The following is an 18,061-nucleotide window of genomic DNA, read 5'->3' as shown; positions in this document are numbered from 1 at the left end:
CCAACCCTACCGAGGCACTCTAACAATGCATTAAAAAATTAAAGGAACATGGGACTGGAGGAATAGCTCAGATTTGAAGAGGCAGAGGCAGGTGGATCTCTGTGAGTTCAAGGCCAGCCTGATCTACAAAGTGAGTTCCAGGACAGCCAAGGATAAGAGAGAGAGAGAGAGAGAGTGTGTGTGTGAGAGAGAGAGAGAGAGAGAGAGAGAGAGAGAGAGAGAGAGAGAGAGAGAGAGAAAGAGAGAGAGAGAGGCCATCCTGACTCAAAAAAAAATCAAAAAGCAAGCCTTATTCTTTCAGGGTTCTAGCCTAGCCTCCTGGGAAGAGAGGTACAAAGCATCTCGGGGGATTGGGTTGCACACACACACACACACATACACACACACACACTCTTCACAGCAGCCTCTGGCTGGGCTCAGATGTCCATCACAGGTCCCACACCACCCCTCTGTGCCTGCCTTTGCTCACTGTCTGAAGGCCTCAGAACAGACCAGGGGAGTAAGGAGTAGCTATGGGATGATGCATAGCCCGGCCCCAAGCTCCTCTTTTCTGTGGCTTTCTACTGTGCAAGACGTACAAAGCCGGGAGCAGGGGATGGGGGAGAAGATTGGCACTGTGCCACATAGGCTGCAGAGGCTGCTCTCATTCAAGTATGGCTCCTTTCTCTTCCCGAGTCACCACACATGCCCACCTGGCACGCTCAAGTGCAGATCCCCATGCTGAATCACAAACCCATAGCCGGATGTAATACCCACTCAACCCACTCATGCCCGTGCAGAAGTTGCCCCCCCAGGAACAGGAGGTCCCAAGTATCCCTGACCTTCAGTTCTCACCCCTGGAGCCCCACACCTCCCCAAGGCTGGGCAGCTTGTAGGAGATGAAGGCTGCTGTGGAGGCCAACAGCTGAATTTCCACCATGACTAGCAAGCTGGTCTCTACGCACTGGGAACTCTCCATAATCCTCTGTTCTTTCTGGGAGTTCCCGGCTTTCCTTCCAAATCTCCAGAGCTTGGAAAATTCAGTTCAGAGTCTGTAAGTCTAATGTCAATGAATTCTGAAGTGCAGATGGTCAAGGAAGAGGAAAAAACAGCTGTCAGTCTTAGGACTGGAGTCTTCAGGAGAGGTAAGAGAAAAGGTGATTCCTTCAGATCCCACCTCCTGACCATTCTGGGGAGAGGGCGCTGGCTCCTGGAGCTGAAAGCCTGGATCTCCAAGTCTGGGCCCTCCGGAAAGCCAGAGCGGGCCAGGAGAGCCAGGAGACGTGCTAGCTGGCACCACCAGCATAGCGTCCCCACTCTGGTCTTAATTCTCTGAAGGGAGCAACCAGGAGAGGCTGGAGTAAAGAAACAGGGAGAAGTCTGTGAGGGTAGAGAGCAGGGCTGGTCTATAGGGCAGGACTCAGGCCCTGGCCAGCACAGCAAGATAAGCCTGGGAGTGGGCAGTTTCTCTGCGCTCGCCTTCCTAGTTCATTGGCTCCTTGGAGTTCATTTATCTCCAGCCAATTGGCAGGGGCTTGGCCTAGTCCCCAGAAGCTTACAAGGAAAGCAGAAAAAAAAACAAAAAAAGGGGTGGGAGGCAGGACCGAGGGAAATATGCACAGAGAACCCACGAAGGCTTGTGCATGTCTGAGTTCTGCAATGTTGTCACCTACTATAACCTGGGAAGTCCAATAACTCCCTAAACCTGATCCAGCTTCCATAAAGGATGATGCTTCCAAAGACTGTCATGAGAACGCCACCCAGTCTAGGAAGAATCACAACAGTCATGATAGTCCCAGCAGGGGGGTGGCAGAGACAAGCCCATGGCCACTATAACTAAACTAGCCCCTGCGGCCCTGGGGTTTCTAAGTCTTTCTGAGGAGGCTGCTCTCTCCTGGCTGGCCTGCCTGACCTAGTTGAGAAGTGACCAGGAGAGAGAGATAAACACTCAGACAAATAAGGACCAAAATGAGAATAGAGATTGGGACAGGACAGCAAGAAAGGGTCTAGCACATAGCAGGGCAGTTGGTGTGCAGTAGACACGCAACAAGTGTTGGCAGAGTCAGTTTAGAGGCAGAAGAGGCGATGCCATCCATCTGGGCATCCTCAGGACAGGTTGGGCAGAGACATCAATAGCTCCAGGAGGCAGAAAGGATAGGGACTTAAAAAGAGCAGGCAACCCGGAAAAGCCAGAGCCAGATGCCATGAGGCTGCTTCAGAACCAGCCCCACTAAGGCAGCCTCATTCCGCGACCTACCCGCCTTGTCTGGGTCCCCAGGTGCTGTCATTTCTCAAATCATTTCAGTCTTCACTTTTATCCTGTCGTCTTCTGCTGTCACCTCCTCTGGCTCCACAAAGAGTTCTCCACCTCCTGCAGCATCTTGTGGAGTGGCGGGTCCAGAGCGGACTTGACTGACTTCCGCCTCCTGCTCCGGCTCCCGCTCCGGCTCCCGCTCCGGCTCCGGCAAGCCTGGGGCTTTCTGCAGCTCCATGTATAGCACGTAGGCATCACTGCGGGACACATACTCCCATCCAGACTCTTGAACGTGGAAAAGGTCCACTGAGCCCCCTGAATAAGCATCACGGTGGGTGGCATGGGCCACAGCACAGCGGGCCAGAGTATAGGCTTCCTGAATGGTCATGTCATAGTGGTAGCTACGGTCAAGCACACCATAGGCATACGGAGATCCAGAGCCCACAGAGAAGATGTCTCCCTGCAGACAAGTGCCATCGCTGTAGACATAGAAGAGGGCAGGGCCAGAGTGGTCCCAGCCACACAGGGCTGTGGCCACACACAGATCCAGACCCCGGTAGCGGGACATCATAGTTGACAAGAGTTTGGCTGTGCCCGCCACACTGGGCAGCTGACCTTCCCTCAGTTCCCGAAGTCGCAGCTCCCGCTGTAATACCCGATACCATGTGACACAATCAGCAGAGGTGCCAGAGGTGGTACCCAGAAGGTGCCGGTGCACAGGGATGACCTTTCGTGAGGCCGGACATGCCACATAGCTGCCACAGGAGGAACGAGTGTCAGCTGCAGCGATGACACCGTGAAGGAATCGAAAAGCCAGGGTGGTGGTGCCATGAGCCAGTCTGGGGCCATAGATCTGCAGGAAAGTTTGAGGGTCACAGCCCCGAGGCACAGCCCAGCCACCAGCCTCAGGCAAATGGGGGGATAGCCCCTGGGTATCAGGAACCTGCCACTTGCAGACATCCTGCAGAGCCATCTCTGAGGCTGAGTGTAAGTTGGAAGGAGTCAGGCAGCATTTGAGGCTTGGGTCAGAAGGGGAGAAGGACGCCGTTGAGAAGCTGGACCACAGCCAGAACTGGTGGTAAATGAGACTTTGTGAGGCTTTGTTGCTCCCGATCTCAAGTCAGGCTTCTGGATTGGTTGGTAAAGCATCTCCACCCACATCAGAGAACTGCCAAGAGGAGAGAGAATGTGCCAGCAGAGGTTCTGGCGCTGGGGAGACGCCACCTCTCAGTCACCTAAGAGTCTCCTGTCTGTCAACCTCTATCTGCCCAGCAGGGGTAGGGGTGGGGATTAGGGTAACTGCAGAGAAGAGTGGATGCAAGAGGAAGGAGCGAGGCTGCATCCTCCTTGGCTTTGCTGTGGGACATTAGGCAAGCAAAGACTTCCAACTCATGGCAAGATGGAGGTGTAACAAGCCGGGCGGTGGTGGCGCACGCCTTTAATCCCAGCACTCGGGAGGCAGAGGCAGGCGGATCTCTGGGAGTTCGAGGCCAGCCTGGTCTACAAGAGCTAGTTCCAGGACAGACTCCAAAGCTACAGAGAAACCCTGTCTCGAAAAACAAAAACAAAAACACAACAACAAAAAAAAGATGGAGGGGGCTGGAGAGATGGCTCAGTGGTTAAGAGCATTGCCTGCTCTTCCAAAGGTCCTGAGTTCAATTCCCAGCAACCACATGGTGGCTCACAACCATCTGTAATGAGGTCTGGTGCCCTCTTCTGGCCTTCAGACATACACATAGACAGAATATTGTATACATAATAAATAAATAAAATATTAAAAAAAAGATGGAGGTCTAACATGGACTGTGTTAAACACAGAAAAGACGGGAGTTTCTGTTAGAGGGAAAAGGAGAAGACTTCAACACCTCCCCGAAAATCAGGATACTGAGGGGTAAGAGTGCCAGAACATGAAAGTTTCTCTTCTGCTTTGGGGACAAAGGGGTCCTTCTGTGTGCACACAAAGATGGCATTCCTAGGTTGGGACGATCACTAGTAGGTAGATAAAAGCACTTGCTTAGCAAGCCTGGCAACCAGAGTTTGAGCCTCAGAACCCATATTGAAAAGCCAGATGCCAACCCTCAGGAGGCTCAAGGTTGGCCTTGAGCTGAGAGATCCACCTGCCTCTGCCTCCTGAGGGTTGGCATCTGGCTTTTTTTTTAAGATTTATTTATTTATTATGTATACAACATTCTGCCTCCATGTATGCCCACACACCAGAGGAGGGCGCCAGATCTCACTACAGATGGTTGTGAACCACCATGTGGTTGCTGGGAATTGAACTCAGGACCTCTGGAAGAGCAGACAGCACTCTTAACCACTGAGCCATCTCTCCAGCCCCGGCATCTGGCTTTTTCATGTTCTAAGGCTCAAACTCTGGTTGCCAGGCTTGCTAAGCAAGTAAATAATTTGTTCATTTTTCAAAAGATGGCCTTCCTAGGTATCCATGGAGCTTATAAGTGCAGTATTTGCCTAGATGCCCAAACTGGCATCACAAAAATGATAAAATAATAATCTGAAGGCATCCATATGTAATGATACATACCTATTATCAATTCCAGCATTCCAGGCTCAGATGGGAGGCTTGTGAGTTCCAGGCCAGCCAAAAGACTCTACCTCAGATAAACAAGTAAACAAACAAATAACTTTTAAAATAAATACTATAGGGAGCTGGAGAGATGGCTCAGTGGTTAAAAACACTGGCTGCTCTTCTAGAGGACCTGGGTTCAATTCCCTGTACCCACATGGCAGCTCATGATTGCCTGTAGTTCCAGTTTCAGGGGATCTGACACCTTCACACAGCAGGCAAAACATTAGCATGCACGAAATAAAAATTAAAAAAATACTACAAAGTTTCAGACTCTCTGATGTGGGATGTCCTTCTGTATATGTGTTGCTTTTATTGGCTGATGAATCAAGTTGTTTCAGCCAATGGCTTGGCAAAGTAAAGATAGGCAGGAAATCCGAACAGAGATAGAAATAGAGTAGGCAGAGTCAGGGAGATGCCGTGTAGCCACCAAAAGAGAAAGATGCCAGAACATTACTGGTAAGCCACAGCCTCTCATGGCGATACATAGATTAATAGAAATGGGTTAACTTAAGACATAAGAGCTAGCTAGAAATATGCCTGAGACATCGGCCAAACAGTGCTGTAATCGATATAAGTTCTTTGTGATTATTTGGGTCTGGGTGGCAGTCTCTGTTTACAGTTCTCTGTAAGAATGGAGTGAAATCCTCCTACCTCATGCCATCATCGAGTCGGGCCGGGACAGCTGATGGTCTCCTAAGTGGACACTCAGAGGCATGCAGATCTCTGTGAGTACAAGGAAAGCCAGGTCTACATAGAGAGACTCTGTCTCAAAAAAATAAATAAAAATAAAAAAAATAAAAGAAAATAAAATTAAAAAATAAGTCCACTATTGTGGAATATTTGTTTAACTAGGCAAAGATGTGTTACATTTGTTTACCATGCATTTGCCTAACTATGTAAAGATTCGTTTCATTTGCATTAAATAAAACTAACCTTGGCTCAAAGAGGCAGAATTGGCAACTAGCTGACAGGAAGTAGAAGGGAGAAGTGTAGTGTGGCTTTTGTTGGTTTGGGTTTGACTCTTGGAGACAGGGTTTCTCTGTGTTACAGCCCTGGCTGTCCTGAAATTCACCCTGTAGCCCAGGGTGGCCTCAGACTCAGAGATCTGCCTGCCTCTGCCTCCTGAGTGTAGGGTTTAAAGGTGTGTGCCACCTCCGCCTGGCAGTAGCATGAGTTTTTAGTTGGGGTGGTGTGAAAGAAGGAAGAGGAAGCCAGCAAAGAGAGAAAACTAGACAGCTGCTTCTCTAACTCTCTGAGCTTGCAGGTTTTCACCCTAGCCTTTGAATTTCAAGTTTTATTAGAATGATAGAGTTTTAGTTAAAGCTACCTTCAGCAGCAGAAACAGAGCCACCGTCTGGGGGAATGGAATCCACCCAGGCTAAGGCCTTAGTAGCCAGTGGCTAGTAGTTTAAAGGACAGCCACTGTGATAAAGGGAAAATAGCATTTTGGAGCTTCACATTGGGTGCCAAATGTAGCGGGCTTTCTTGGACTGCTAATCAGCTTCCAAATCATGACACCGAGATTTATTATAATTATGAATGCTCAGCCTTAGCTTATGCTTGTCCCATTAGCTCTTATAACTCATTTTAACCTGTCCGTCTTCTACATCTTGTCTTGAGGCTTTTTACCTTACTTTCATTCTGTATACCCTGCTCCTACTGCTTTTCCCATGTCTTACTGGCTGGTAACTGCCTGGCTGGCCCCAAGCATCGCCTCCTTTTCCTCCCTCATTCTCCCCTCCTCCTATTTATTCTCTCTGCCCAGCTGCTCTGCCTATTTCTCTACTGCCTAGTTATTGATTGTTCAGCTTTTAATTAAACCAAGCAAAGCAACACATCTTTACATCATTGAACAAATGCAATGTAAACAAACGTAACCCGTCTTTGCCTAGTTACAGTATATTCCACCACAGTCCACTATCGGCCAGTCCAAATCCATCCCACAATCTCTTTTCTTTCTATTCCTAGCACATTTTCTACTTCTGCTCCCCCTGTCTCCAGAATTTAAATCCTATTCCTCAATGTCTGGTTTAAGTGCCATGCATTCTGAAATCCTTCCCCAGTATGAGCTTAAAAATGTAAAGTTGTGGCTTGAAGAGGGGGGTTGATTTCAGTGTTTTGTTTTATTTGTTCGTTTGATTTTTAATGTGGAGCCAAGGTGCCTCTGTTCAGTTTGAGCTATCACAAAACTCACCGTGTAGTTAGCTAATTTAGATTCACTTTGAACTCTCCTTCTAAGCGTGTGCCATCACACCCAGTATTTCTCATTATTGCTGCTGTTTTGGGGAGTGTTGTTTTCTGTGGGTTTTGTTTTGTTTTTATTTGTTTGTGTGTTTGTTTGTATGGTTATTTATTTATTTATTTATTGTGTACTCTGTTATCACATATCAGAAGAGGGCACTAAATCTTGTTAGAGATGGTTGTCAGCCACCACATGGTTGCTGGGAATTGAACTCTGTTCCTCTGGAAGAACAGTCAGTGCTCTTAACCTCTGAGCCATCTCTCCAGCTCCCCCCACCCCATTTTTTTTGAGATGGTTTCTCTGTGTAGCTTTGGAGCCTGTCCTAGAACTCGCTTTGTAAACCAGGCTGGCCTTGAACTCATTGAGATCCATTTGCCTCAGCCTCCCAAGGGCTGGGAACAAAGGTGTGCACCACCACTACCCAGAGTTTTTCCTGTTTTGTTTTGTTATGTTTTTGAGACAGGGTCTCACTACGTGGACCAGTTGGCCTTGAACTCACAAAGATCTCCCTGCCTCTGCCTCACCTGTGCTGGGATACTGTTTTGGTTTTGAGGCAGGATCTTGTTCTGTAGATAAAGCTTGCCTTCAACTCCCTCAGTAGCCCATGTTTGCTTCAAACTCACTATCCTCCCGCCTCTACTTCTTTTTTTTTTTTTTTTATTGATTTTTCGAGACAGGGTTTCTCTGTAGCTTTTGGTTCCTGTCCTGGAACTAGCTCTTGTAGGCCAGGCTGGCCTCGAACTCATAGAGATTCCCCTGCCCCTGCCTCCTGAGTGCTGGGATTAAAGGCGTGCGCCACCACCACCCCGGCTCCGCCTCTACTTCTTAAGTGAAACTCTGTCCTCTGGACAGGATACAACTATTGCCTTCTTGAATGAGAGTAGATGTGATTGTTCATATGACATCCTCCCAAGATGATGAGAAAGGGAAACAGTGTTGGAGAGACCACAGGGAGGGGGCACACACCAGGCTCTGACTCTCCCAAAGGGACAGTAAGCAGTTCACAGTTGTGTATGTGTTTTTAAAACTAATTTACTCATTTTGTTTTATGTATGAGCATTTTGCCTGCATTTAGTATGTATACAACATTCATGCTTGGTGTCCATGAAGGTCAGATGAAGGCAATGTCTCTCCTGGAACTGGAGTTACGGATGGTTCTGAATCACCATGTAGATGCCGGGAATTGAACCCACAACCTCTGTAAAAGCAGACAGTGCACTTAGTTGCTGAGTCATGCCTCCAGCCCCCAGTTAACAGCTGTTGGGGAAAGAGACTATTATTTGGTAGTATAGCTTCTATTAGTTGCCCAGGTTCCTATAAATAACCACTTAGTCAGGCACCTCTAAGTAACCACATGTGAGCTCATTGGGTCACCATGCTAGACCTGGGTGACTAGTTCTTTGGTCTGTCCATGGTGCTCCATGTGGAGTGATAGACAGACATTTGTTCATATCTCTCCAGGAAATGGCATGCAACATGCAAACATACTGGTAAGGCTCTGATTTTGAGGAGCAATGGAACCCAAGTGGACCCCAGATCTCCTTATCAAAACCATTTGCATCACTTGTTCCAGTGGACCTGTATCTATACTGACCTCAACACCTCTGAACTAGAACACTTGTTGACGTCTTTGTAGGACAACAAGACTGAGTCTCCAGCTAATTAGTTAGAGAGTGACAACCTTTAGGACCAGGAAACTAGTTCAGGAGAGCATTTCAGGACCTAGGGACTAAGACACTGAAGGTGAGCTGGCAAGATGGCTTAGCAGGTGGGGGCTCCAGACACCAAGCCTGAAGACGAGCTTGATTTTCAGAACCCACATGGTAGATGGTCAGAAATGCCCCCTGCAAACTGTCCTCTGACCTCCACACCCCCCCCCACACACACGCGGGAAGAGAGGTGGGGTGAGAGAGAAATAATATGGAATTGAAATTTTTTGTTTGTTTTGGAGCCTGGGTCTCATTATGTGACTGTAGCTGGACTCAAATTTTCTAGTTAGACCAGGCTGGCCTTGAATTCACAGAGTTCCACCTGTCTGCTTTCCAAGTTCGGGGATTAAAGATTTAAAGCACTACACCCAGTTTAAACTTTAAAAAAAGAAAAAGAGCTGGGCAGTGGTCATGGTGCTTGCTTTTAATCCCAGCACTCGAGTGGCAGAGGCAGGTGGATCTCTGTGAGTTCAAGGTCAGCCTGGTAGAGAGAGAGAGAGAGAGAGAGAGAGAGAGAGAGAGAGAGGGAGAGAGAGAGAGAGAGAGAGAGAGAGAGAGAGAGAGAGAGAGAGAGGGAGGGAGGGAGGGAGGGAGGGAGGGAGGGAGAGAGAGAGAGAGAGAGAGAGAGAGAGAGAGAGAGAGAGAGAGAGAGAGATATCCAGGGCTGTTACACAGAGAAATCCTGTCTTGAAGAATCAAAAAAAAGAAAAAGAAAAAAAAGGAAGAAAGGAAAGAAGGGAAGGGAGGAAGGAAGGACAAACCATTCAAAGCAGTCAGAGGACTGGATACATTACAGAAGTGATTGCAAAGAACACACACGCAACAGGAACTTTGCCTCTCTTTTTCCCTGTGTGTGTGGCAGGGGTATGTGGAAGGCTGTGCATGTGTTGCGGGATATTCAACCACACTGTGAACCCTGAGTTTGCGTTTGTGTTAATTATATAAAATCAGCCTTGTGTCAGGAAGCAGAGCCAGTAACTAGCTGATAGAAAGTAATCATAGAGCCGGGCGGTGGTGGCGCACGCCTTTAATCCCAGCACTCGGGAGGCAGAGGCAGGCGGATCTCTGTGAGTTCGAGGCCAGCTCTGGTCTACAAGAGCTAGTTCCAGGACAGGAACCAAAAGCTACAGAGAAACCCTGTCTCGAAAAATCAAAAAAAAAGAAAAAAGAAAAGAAAGAAAGTAATCATAGAGAGTCTGAGGGTATCCGGAAGATGGGTAGAGATACACAGGAAGTAGTAGGGAGGAACTTTAAGCATGGTGGTCTTTTTTAGTGTGGTGGAGTGGAAGGATGCCCTCTTTCTGAGACACCAGAGAAGAGTGAAGGTCAGCTAGTTGCTCCTCAACCTCTCTGAGTTGGCAGGTTTTCACCCCAGTCTCTGACTCCCGAGTCTTATTGATAAACAGACTGACAGAGAGTTAGTAAAAAGTACATTTGTCAGGCGGTGGTGGCGCACGCCTTTAATCCCAGCACTCAGGAGAAAGAGGCAGGCGCATCTCTGTGAGTTCAAGACCAGCCTGGTCTATAAGAGCTAGTTCCAGGACAGGAACCAAAGCTACAGAGAAACCCTGCCTCAAAAAAACAGAACAGAACAAAACACTACATTTGGTGGCATCAGGAGGGGGATCCGGTGGGATGTAAAAGTCCTGCCAGGTGGCTGTCTGAGAAGCTAGTCGGGAACTGCAGAGCTGCCGTCTGGCTGAAGCAGCAGCTTCGGTGCAGCCACTGTGCGGAGGAAAAACAACATGCAGGTGTGTGCATGTGGGGGTCCATGTGGAACAGATTCCCATGTCCTGCTCTATCTCTGCACCGTATTCCTTTGAGATAGGGTCTCTCAACAAAACTAAAATGCTGGTTTTCTCCCCGTCTAGCTGACCAGCAAGCATCTGGGATCGACTTGTTGCTGTTGCCCAGCACTGGGGCTATGGGTGCTCATGCCCACACCCAGCTTTTTAGCTTAGTGCTGGGGCTCCAAACTGAAGTCAGTTCCAGCTCTCTCACTGTGTCCTCTCACAAGCCCTACCCTGCATTTCCTCCACTACCTAAGTGTGAGACGGATAAAAATCCTCTGGCTGTAGGATTCGGAAAAGGTTGCCAGGTTTCAGCATGGAAAACACTGCACATGCCAAGGCTGTAAGAGAGGACCGCCTGAGCTGGGCAATGAAGGAACACTGAATTTAGATACGGATAGCTGGATCCAACAAGCAAGGCTAGACGCCGACTTCATAGACCCACAAAGCAGGAAGCAACATTTCGTACACGTTTCTACTTCTTGACTTGTTATCATTCCCAAAAGTGTTGAGCGGTAAGGGTGGGGGGAGGGGGGAAGAAGAGGCCGTGAAACATCGCCTGTTCCTGATGAAGCCAATCTTGGCAGGCTGCAGTCGGATCTCCGGCTGCATCTTTATGGACCCACAACTCTCCTTCAGAGTCTCACATGTCAATTACTACTGATTTAATGTCAGGTGCGAAGGAAGGCATTGTGGCACGTGCCTTTAATCCCAACACCTGGGAGTCAGAGTTCAAGGCTAGCCTGGTCTACATAGTGAGTTCCAGGATAGCCAGAGTCACACAGAGAAACCCTGTCTTGAAAATATAAAAAACAAATAAAAAAAGTAGGCACTAAACTGAGACTATCCTTTTTCAAGTAACCAAATGGTTTGTTTTTCAATCTTTATTTTATTTGCCTTACAGGCAATCTATTACTAAAAATTCTCTGGGCGGTGGTGGCGCACGCCTTTAATCCTAGCACTTGGGAGGCAGAGGTAGGCGGATCTCTGTGAGTTCGAGACCAGCCTGGTCTACAAGAGCTAGTTCCAGGACAGGCTCCAAAACCACTGAGAAACCCTGTCTTGAAAAACCAAAAATAAAATAAAATAAAAAAATAAAAATTCTCACTAGAAGGTGGAAGAGAATCTTAGAAACTGGTTACTTTCAGCAGGGTGAGGTGAGTGCCTTTAATCCCAGCACTTTGGAGGCAGGAGGATCACCATGATTTCGAGGTTAGCCTGGTCTACATAGCAAGTTCCAGCCCTATATAGTGAGACACTGCCCCCCCACCAAAAAAAATAATAAATAAATAAAAAACAAAACAAAAGTCTTTGAAGGAATAGCGACCCTGGTGTGGTGGCTCAGGTTTGCAATCCCATAATTCTGAGACAAGGCAGGAGGGCCTGTAGAGTTGGAGGGTAGACTGGGCCACATTAAGTGAGTTTCAGGATATAGAATATGACCATTTCAAAAACCAAAAACACAAAAACAGCTGTGGTATGAATGTTATTTAAAAAGAAGCAGTGCTGTTGCTGTTTGTTTCCGAGACAGTTTCTCTGGGTAGCCCTGGCTGTCCTGGAACTCGCTTCATAGACCAGGCTGCCTCTGCCAACGGAGTGCTGGGGTTAAAGGCTTGTGTCACCGAGGAGGTGTCTAGTTTGTTTTTACCACAAACTAATGCGACTGAATTAATACCATAAGAAAATGGCCTGAAAACAATTATTTTAACCAGAATTGGGAAGGGTGACCTTAAAAAAAATGGCAACCCCTCGTTGACAGGGTTTTTAGAAACAGATGCAGCGTGTAACCTGAACCTGGGTCTGGGCGGCGACCAAACGCCAGAACCCAAGTTGGATTCTCAAGCAGTCACGCCCTTCTCAAAGATGGCCCTCACTCAACGAGAACGTAGCAACCACTCTCTAGGAATCTGAAGTTACTCTGTGGGTACTACCTCGATGACCAAAGTAAAAAACGGTAGTCGCATCCTTTTAGCGTTCGTTTCCGCCCTTCCTGGGTGAAATCAGCCCGGCGCAGGCACGTGGAGGCGTGGTTGCCCGGAGTAAAAATGGCCCCCTCCCTATAGACTTCCTGGGACGTGAAGCTGTGACAGGGCGGCGCTGCCCGTCCGTTCTTCGGAGGCGGTCTCAGAGTTAGTTCCTGTTGCCCTCACTAGAGATGGCGCTTGCTAGCGTGTTACAGCGGCCTTTGCCGGTGAACCAGCATGGGTTTTTTGGACTCGGAGGTCGCGCAGATCTGCTGGACCTGGGTCCGGGGAGTCCCGCTGATGGGCTGAGCCTGGCCGCGCCCGGCTGGGGTGTCCCCGAGGACCCGAGGATCGAATTGCTTCATGGAACCACCACCCTGGCCTTCAAGGTGCTCAGTCAGCCGCCCTGCGGCTCACGCCTCTCGGGCATCCCAGCAGGAACCGAGGCGGGCGGAGGTTCGGTCCTCTCACCCCGACCTTTAGCGGTTTCGCTGTCTGATAATCTTGAAAAAGGGGAGGTGGGAGCGGGGGCGGTGAGGGAAGGAGACCGGGACTGTCTGGGTCATGGCTCCTAGGGGTCCCCGTTTGTCCCTGTTCAAGAAGGAAAGCGGCGGTAACAGCGAACCGTGGCGGCGGAGGGAAAACTGTTGTAGTGGTTCACCAAAGGTTTTACAAACTGGGGGTCCCCTCCCCGGAGCTTGATGAAGTCCGAGCACTACTGTAGTGGGTGCCAAACAATTAAGGTCCCTGTGCCACCTCTAAATAACTAGTTGTGGCTCTTCGGCGAGTCTTTAAAGATTCATTTATATTTTAAATAATTTTATTTCATATGCATTAGATTTTGCTTAAATGTACGTCTGTGTGAAGGTGTCAAGTCTTCTGGAACTATAGTTACAGACAGTTGTGAGCCGCCATGTCGTGCTTGGAATTGAACCCAAGTCCTCTGGAAGAACAGACAGTGCTCTTAACCACTGCGCTATCTCCAGCCCGATTCATTCTTATTTCTGTGTGTTTTGCCTTTATGTGTATTCACTACGTGTGTAGTGCTCGCAGAGGGGAGAGAGGGCATCGGATTCATTGGAATGAAAAGTAAATAAGGCTTGTGCACACCCACTAAGGTGTACGTGTGTGCTGGGAACTGAACTCGACCCTGAAGAACAGACTAGACAGTGCTCTTAACCACTGAGCTAACTCCTAGTGCTCTTAGGGGAATCTTATTTCTTCATATGTGAAGTGAGTAATCTGGTTATTCTCAAATCAGAGATTGCTGTTAAACCCAAATGACATTTAATATGTGGACTCGATTACACAATCCAAAAAGATACAGAAAGATATTCTGGTTTTACATTAATACAAAAAGAAGTATTGGAAGTATTAGTGGTCTTATGTGGCCTCTTTTGTGTTTTCTCTGACTTGAATCAGTTTCGCCACGGAGTCATTGTTGCAGCAGATTCCCGGGCCACAGCAGGTGCTTACATTGCCTCCCAGACCGTGAAGAAAGTGATCGAGATCAACCCCTACCTTCTGGGCACCATGGCTGGGGGTGCAGCCGACTGCAGCTTCTGGGAGCGGTTGTTGGCTCGGCAATGTCGAATCTATGAGCTTCGCAATAAGGAACGCATCTCTGTCGCCGCGGCCTCCAAGCTTCTTGCCAACATGGTGTATCAGTACAAGGGCATGGGGCTGTCCATGGGCACCATGATCTGTGGCTGGGACAAGAGAGGCCCCGGTGAGTTGTTGGAGCTATGTGCTCCTTGGCGTGGACCCTACAGTGGGGCGGGGCTAAATGGATAGGTGAATTAAGGGCTTTTAGTGGATGCTGAGGATTGTGTGTTAACTGGGTTCTTAGCTTTTCCTTCCCTCTCCAAGGTAAGGTAGGCATTGTGCTGTATAGGAAAGGGCATGGAGTTAGACTTGCTGTGTCATTCATTGTCTCGGTCAGCTGACCTCAGGTTACCTTGTCTCTTAGCCTATTTCTTCATCTCAGCTGGTTGACTGAGCTGTCACAGTGGTTGAGTGTAGTGAATATAAAGCAATAAGTACAGCGACGGGCACATTTTCCTCCTTCCCCATACAATAAACTGTGAGGACTAGAAAACAGCTATATTTGAGAATTCAGTTGACTGAATGGATAAACTCTAGGCAGTTTTTTGGGGGGTTGCCGGGGGGTGGGGGCAGTTGGGAAAGGATTTCTCTGTGTAGCCCTAGCTGTTCAGGAACTCACTCTGTAGACCAGGCTGGCCTCAAACTCAGAAATCCACCTGTCTCTGCTTGCCGGGTGTTGGGATTAAAGGTGTGCACCACCTGGCAAGCTCGCGTTTTCTAACAGGACAAAAAAGTGAGCTGCACACATAATTTCAAAATTTCTCATGAGTACATATATATATATTAATATACTCTTATATGTTTTATATTAAGCTTTTTACATTGTTTTATTTTATGTGCATGGTGTTTTATCTGCTTATATGTCTATGCACCACAGTGCATGTCTAGTGTTCAAAGAGACTAGAAGAGGGTGTTGGATCCCCTGGAATAGAGTTACAGACAGTTGTGAGCCACCATAGAGTGCTGGGAACCAAACCAGGACCTCTGCAAGAGGAGCCAGTGTTCTTACCCATAGAACATTTCTCCAACCCCATTTTTAAAAATTTTAAGTTGGCAGAGGCAGATGGGTCTCTGTGAGTTTGAGGCCAGCCTGGTCTACAGAGCAAGTTCCTGGACAGCCAGGGCTACACAGAGAGATCCTGTCTCGAAAAACAAAAAAACAAACAAAAAAGAAACCAAAAACTTTTAAGTTACATTATTTATTTCTTATGTATATGTGAGTTCAAGAAAGCACCCATCCCAACACCTACATGTGGGATTCAGAGGATAACTTACGGGAGTCGGCTCCCTTATTCTATGGAATAAATCCAGGCCTTTGGGCCTGGCGGTAAACAGCAGTCACAGCTGAGTACCTCACTGACCCTCAACGTAAACAACAGAGAAGCCAAGTGATCACAGCTGTGATCTTAGCCCTATGGAGGCTAAAGCAGGAGGGTCAAGAGTTTAAAGCCAGCCTAAACTGTATCGAACCAGGACCGCCTGGGCCACACGGTGAGATTGAATCAGAAATATAGAAAGCTAGTGGAATTGGTTTATAGTTAATATCAAATTCCCAAACTATTTCTCAGTGGCGGTGGTTACATTCAGCCACTTGTCACTGTGTTGGTGGTAACACTCAGCTGTATAGTTGCCATCTCTGTTTCATTTAGTCTTTGGCCTAGAAGGAGCCCTCCCTTGCAGCCCTGGGGTTCTGTTTTAAGTGTTACCTTCCACCATGCCTGAAGGTCCTGTGTTTGGACTGTCCAGCACTCTTGCCTTTTGGACTTGCCGGTAGAACAGGATGGTTTGGATAATGGAGGAGAGATGGCTGGCATGGTGCTTGCACTCTGGGGAGCTCAACAGGAAATTTGATTCTGTCTTTCTCCAATTTTTAAAAAAATTATCGGTGGTGCTGCATATGCCTTCAATCCCAGCAATCAGAAGGAAAAGGCAGGCAGATCTCTGTGAGTTCGAGGCCAGCCTGGTCTACAAGAGCTAGTTCCAGGATAAGTTCCAGAACTATACAGAGAAACCCTATCTCAAAAAAAAACAAAAGAAAAAAAGTTATTTTGTTTCTTTGTGAGTTTCTCTGTGTGTGAGTGTTTGCATATGTGTATATGCATGTGTGTATGTGCACCGCTTATGAGTTTCTCTGTGTGTGTTTGCATTTGTGTATATGCACCGCTTGTGAGTTTCTGTTTTCATGTGTGTATATGCGTGTGTGTGAGTGTTTGTATGTGTGTATATGCACCGCTTGTGAGTTTCTCTGTTTTCATGTGTGTATATGCATGTGTGTGAGTGTTTGTATGTGTGTGTGTGTGTGTGCACCATTTGCACTTCCAGTGCCTAAGGGGGCCAGAAGAGGGCGTTGGGTCCCTAGGAACTGCAGTTACAGACACTTGTGAGCCACCCTGTGGGTACTGAGAACTGAACCTGGGTCCTAGCAAGAGCAACAAGTATTCTTAGCTGCAGAACAGTCTTTCCAGCCATTTTGTTTTGTTTGAAACAGGATTTTCTGTAGCACAGGCTAGCCTCAAACTCAATTCATAATTATGGCTGACCTTTAACTCCTGGTCCTCCTGCCTACACTGCCCAAGTGTGCTGAGATCCCATTATGGTGGTGGTGTACGTGCGTGCGTGCGTGCGTGCGTGTGTTGGTAGATAGAAATCAAACCCAAGGCCACCTGCACATGCAAGACCTATATTCTGCAGAGCTACATCTTTGTTGAGAAGATGAGAAATCGCCTTGGAAGATGAATGAGATAGCAAGGAAATGATGGTCTTTCTCCTTTTATCCCTACTCACCTCGTCTCCTTTTCCAGGCCTCTACTATGTAGACAGTGAGGGGAACCGGATCTCTGGAACTGCCTTCTCAGTGGGTTCTGGCTCCGTGTATGCTTATGGGGTCATGGATCGAGGCTACTCCTATGACCTACAAGTGGAGGATGCTTATGATCTGGCCCGCCGAGCCATCTACCAAGCCACCTACAGAGATGCCTACTCTGGAGGTTCAGTCAACCTCTACCACGTGCGGGAGGATGGCTGGATCCATGTCTCCAGTGACAATGTCGCTGACTTACACGACAAGTATAAAGAGGCTGTCTTCTGAAGGAAAGCGGATGTGGCCGTCTGCACCTGTTTGGGGGCTCCTACTGGTTACAATAAATAATAGCACTCGTTCCATAGTGAAGCCCACAGTTATTTCAGTACCTCTTGTAAAGCTCTGAAACATTGTGTGTTCACAGTTGATGGGCTCCTGATGGATGCATTAGCTGTTTGTTTTACTCTCTTGGATGCTAAAATTACACTACTCTTCAACCTTGGCCTCTGTTGCATCTTTTGTCCGTCCTTCAAGCACTTTACAGGCAAACGAGCCAGGACGGTGGGAGAGAAGGCACTGTAATTACAGGAGACAGCGGTGCGGAGTCGTGTCTGCTGCATACATAATGTCCTCGCTCATGAAGCTAATAGCGAGGCAGGAGAGCGGCAGGAGGAGGCAGAGGCTTCCTGCTTCAGTTTGTGCAGATGAAAAGTTGATGAGGTGGAAAGATACACAGGGATGTTCCAGCCCGGGCTGCAGAGGGGTGGGGGCAGGAGGACGCCATACACAGTGTAGAATGATAACCCCCACCTGGAGAGACGGGTTTCTTTGTGTAACAGCCTTGGCTGGCCTAGAACTTCCTGTGTAGACCAGGCTGGCCTAGAATTCGCAGAGATCCACCTGCCTCAGCTTCCCAAGTGTTATGATCAAAGGTGTGCGCCACCACACTCAGCCTAATCTGGGATCTTGGGAAAGAAAGGCTTGAGCCCCGAGAAAGTGGACATGTGGGCGAAGCAGAAGCCTTGGTGATGCTGTTCTGGATGATGAATGTGTGGCTGGAGGGGAGAAGGTGGGAAAGTCCCTGCTGAGCACACAGGAAGCTGACTCCACACACCCAGCTTTGAGGGGCTC

General features: G+C 48.1%; 2 protein-coding genes across 2 annotated transcripts; one reads left to right on the top strand and one right to left on the bottom strand.

Moving 5' to 3' along the window:
• Nucleotides 1-2,270: 2,270 nt before the first annotated feature.
• Nucleotides 2,271-3,206, bottom strand: Psmb11 (proteasome subunit beta 11). Its single transcript, XM_075950173.1, has one exon. It carries the CDS (start codon nucleotides 3,204-3,206, stop codon nucleotides 2,271-2,273), a length of 936 nt encoding a protein of 311 aa, XP_075806288.1.
• Nucleotides 3,207-12,688: 9,482 nt separating this feature from the next.
• Psmb5 (proteasome 20S subunit beta 5) lies at nucleotides 12,689-17,432 on the top strand. The gene is made up of 3 exons (XM_075949654.1): nucleotides 12,689-12,914; nucleotides 13,948-14,254; nucleotides 16,932-17,432. Exons 1-3 carry the CDS (start codon nucleotides 12,717-12,719, stop codon nucleotides 17,216-17,218), a joined length of 792 nt encoding a protein of 263 aa, XP_075805769.1. The 5' UTR covers nucleotides 12,689-12,716; the 3' UTR covers nucleotides 17,219-17,432.
• Nucleotides 17,433-18,061: the final 629 nt, after the last annotated feature.

The sequence above is a fragment of the Microtus pennsylvanicus genome, chromosome 15 (assembly GCF_037038515.1).
Source record: "Microtus pennsylvanicus isolate mMicPen1 chromosome 15, mMicPen1.hap1, whole genome shotgun sequence".
In the NCBI taxonomy this organism is placed as follows: domain Eukaryota; kingdom Metazoa; phylum Chordata; class Mammalia; order Rodentia; family Cricetidae; genus Microtus; species Microtus pennsylvanicus.
The sequence above is the reverse complement of the archived record's forward strand: the minus strand, read 5'-3'. Positions and strand labels throughout refer to the sequence as shown.

Bases quoted from the DNA above. Each gene is read 5' to 3' on its own strand.
- Psmb11 (XM_075950173.1), bottom strand. From the start codon at position 3,206: ATGGCTCTGCAGGATGTCTGCAAGTGGCAGGTTCCTGATACCCAGGGG.
- Psmb5 (XM_075949654.1), top strand. From the start codon at position 12,717: ATGGCGCTTGCTAGCGTGTTACAGCGGCCTTTGCCGGTGAACCAGCAT. The intron at 12,915-13,947 runs GTGCTCAGTCAG...GACTTGAATCAG, and splicing joins CCACCACCCTGGCCTTCAAG to TTTCGCCACGGAGTCATTGT. The intron at 14,255-16,931 runs GTGAGTTGTTGG...CTCCTTTTCCAG, and splicing joins CTGGGACAAGAGAGGCCCCG to GCCTCTACTATGTAGACAGT.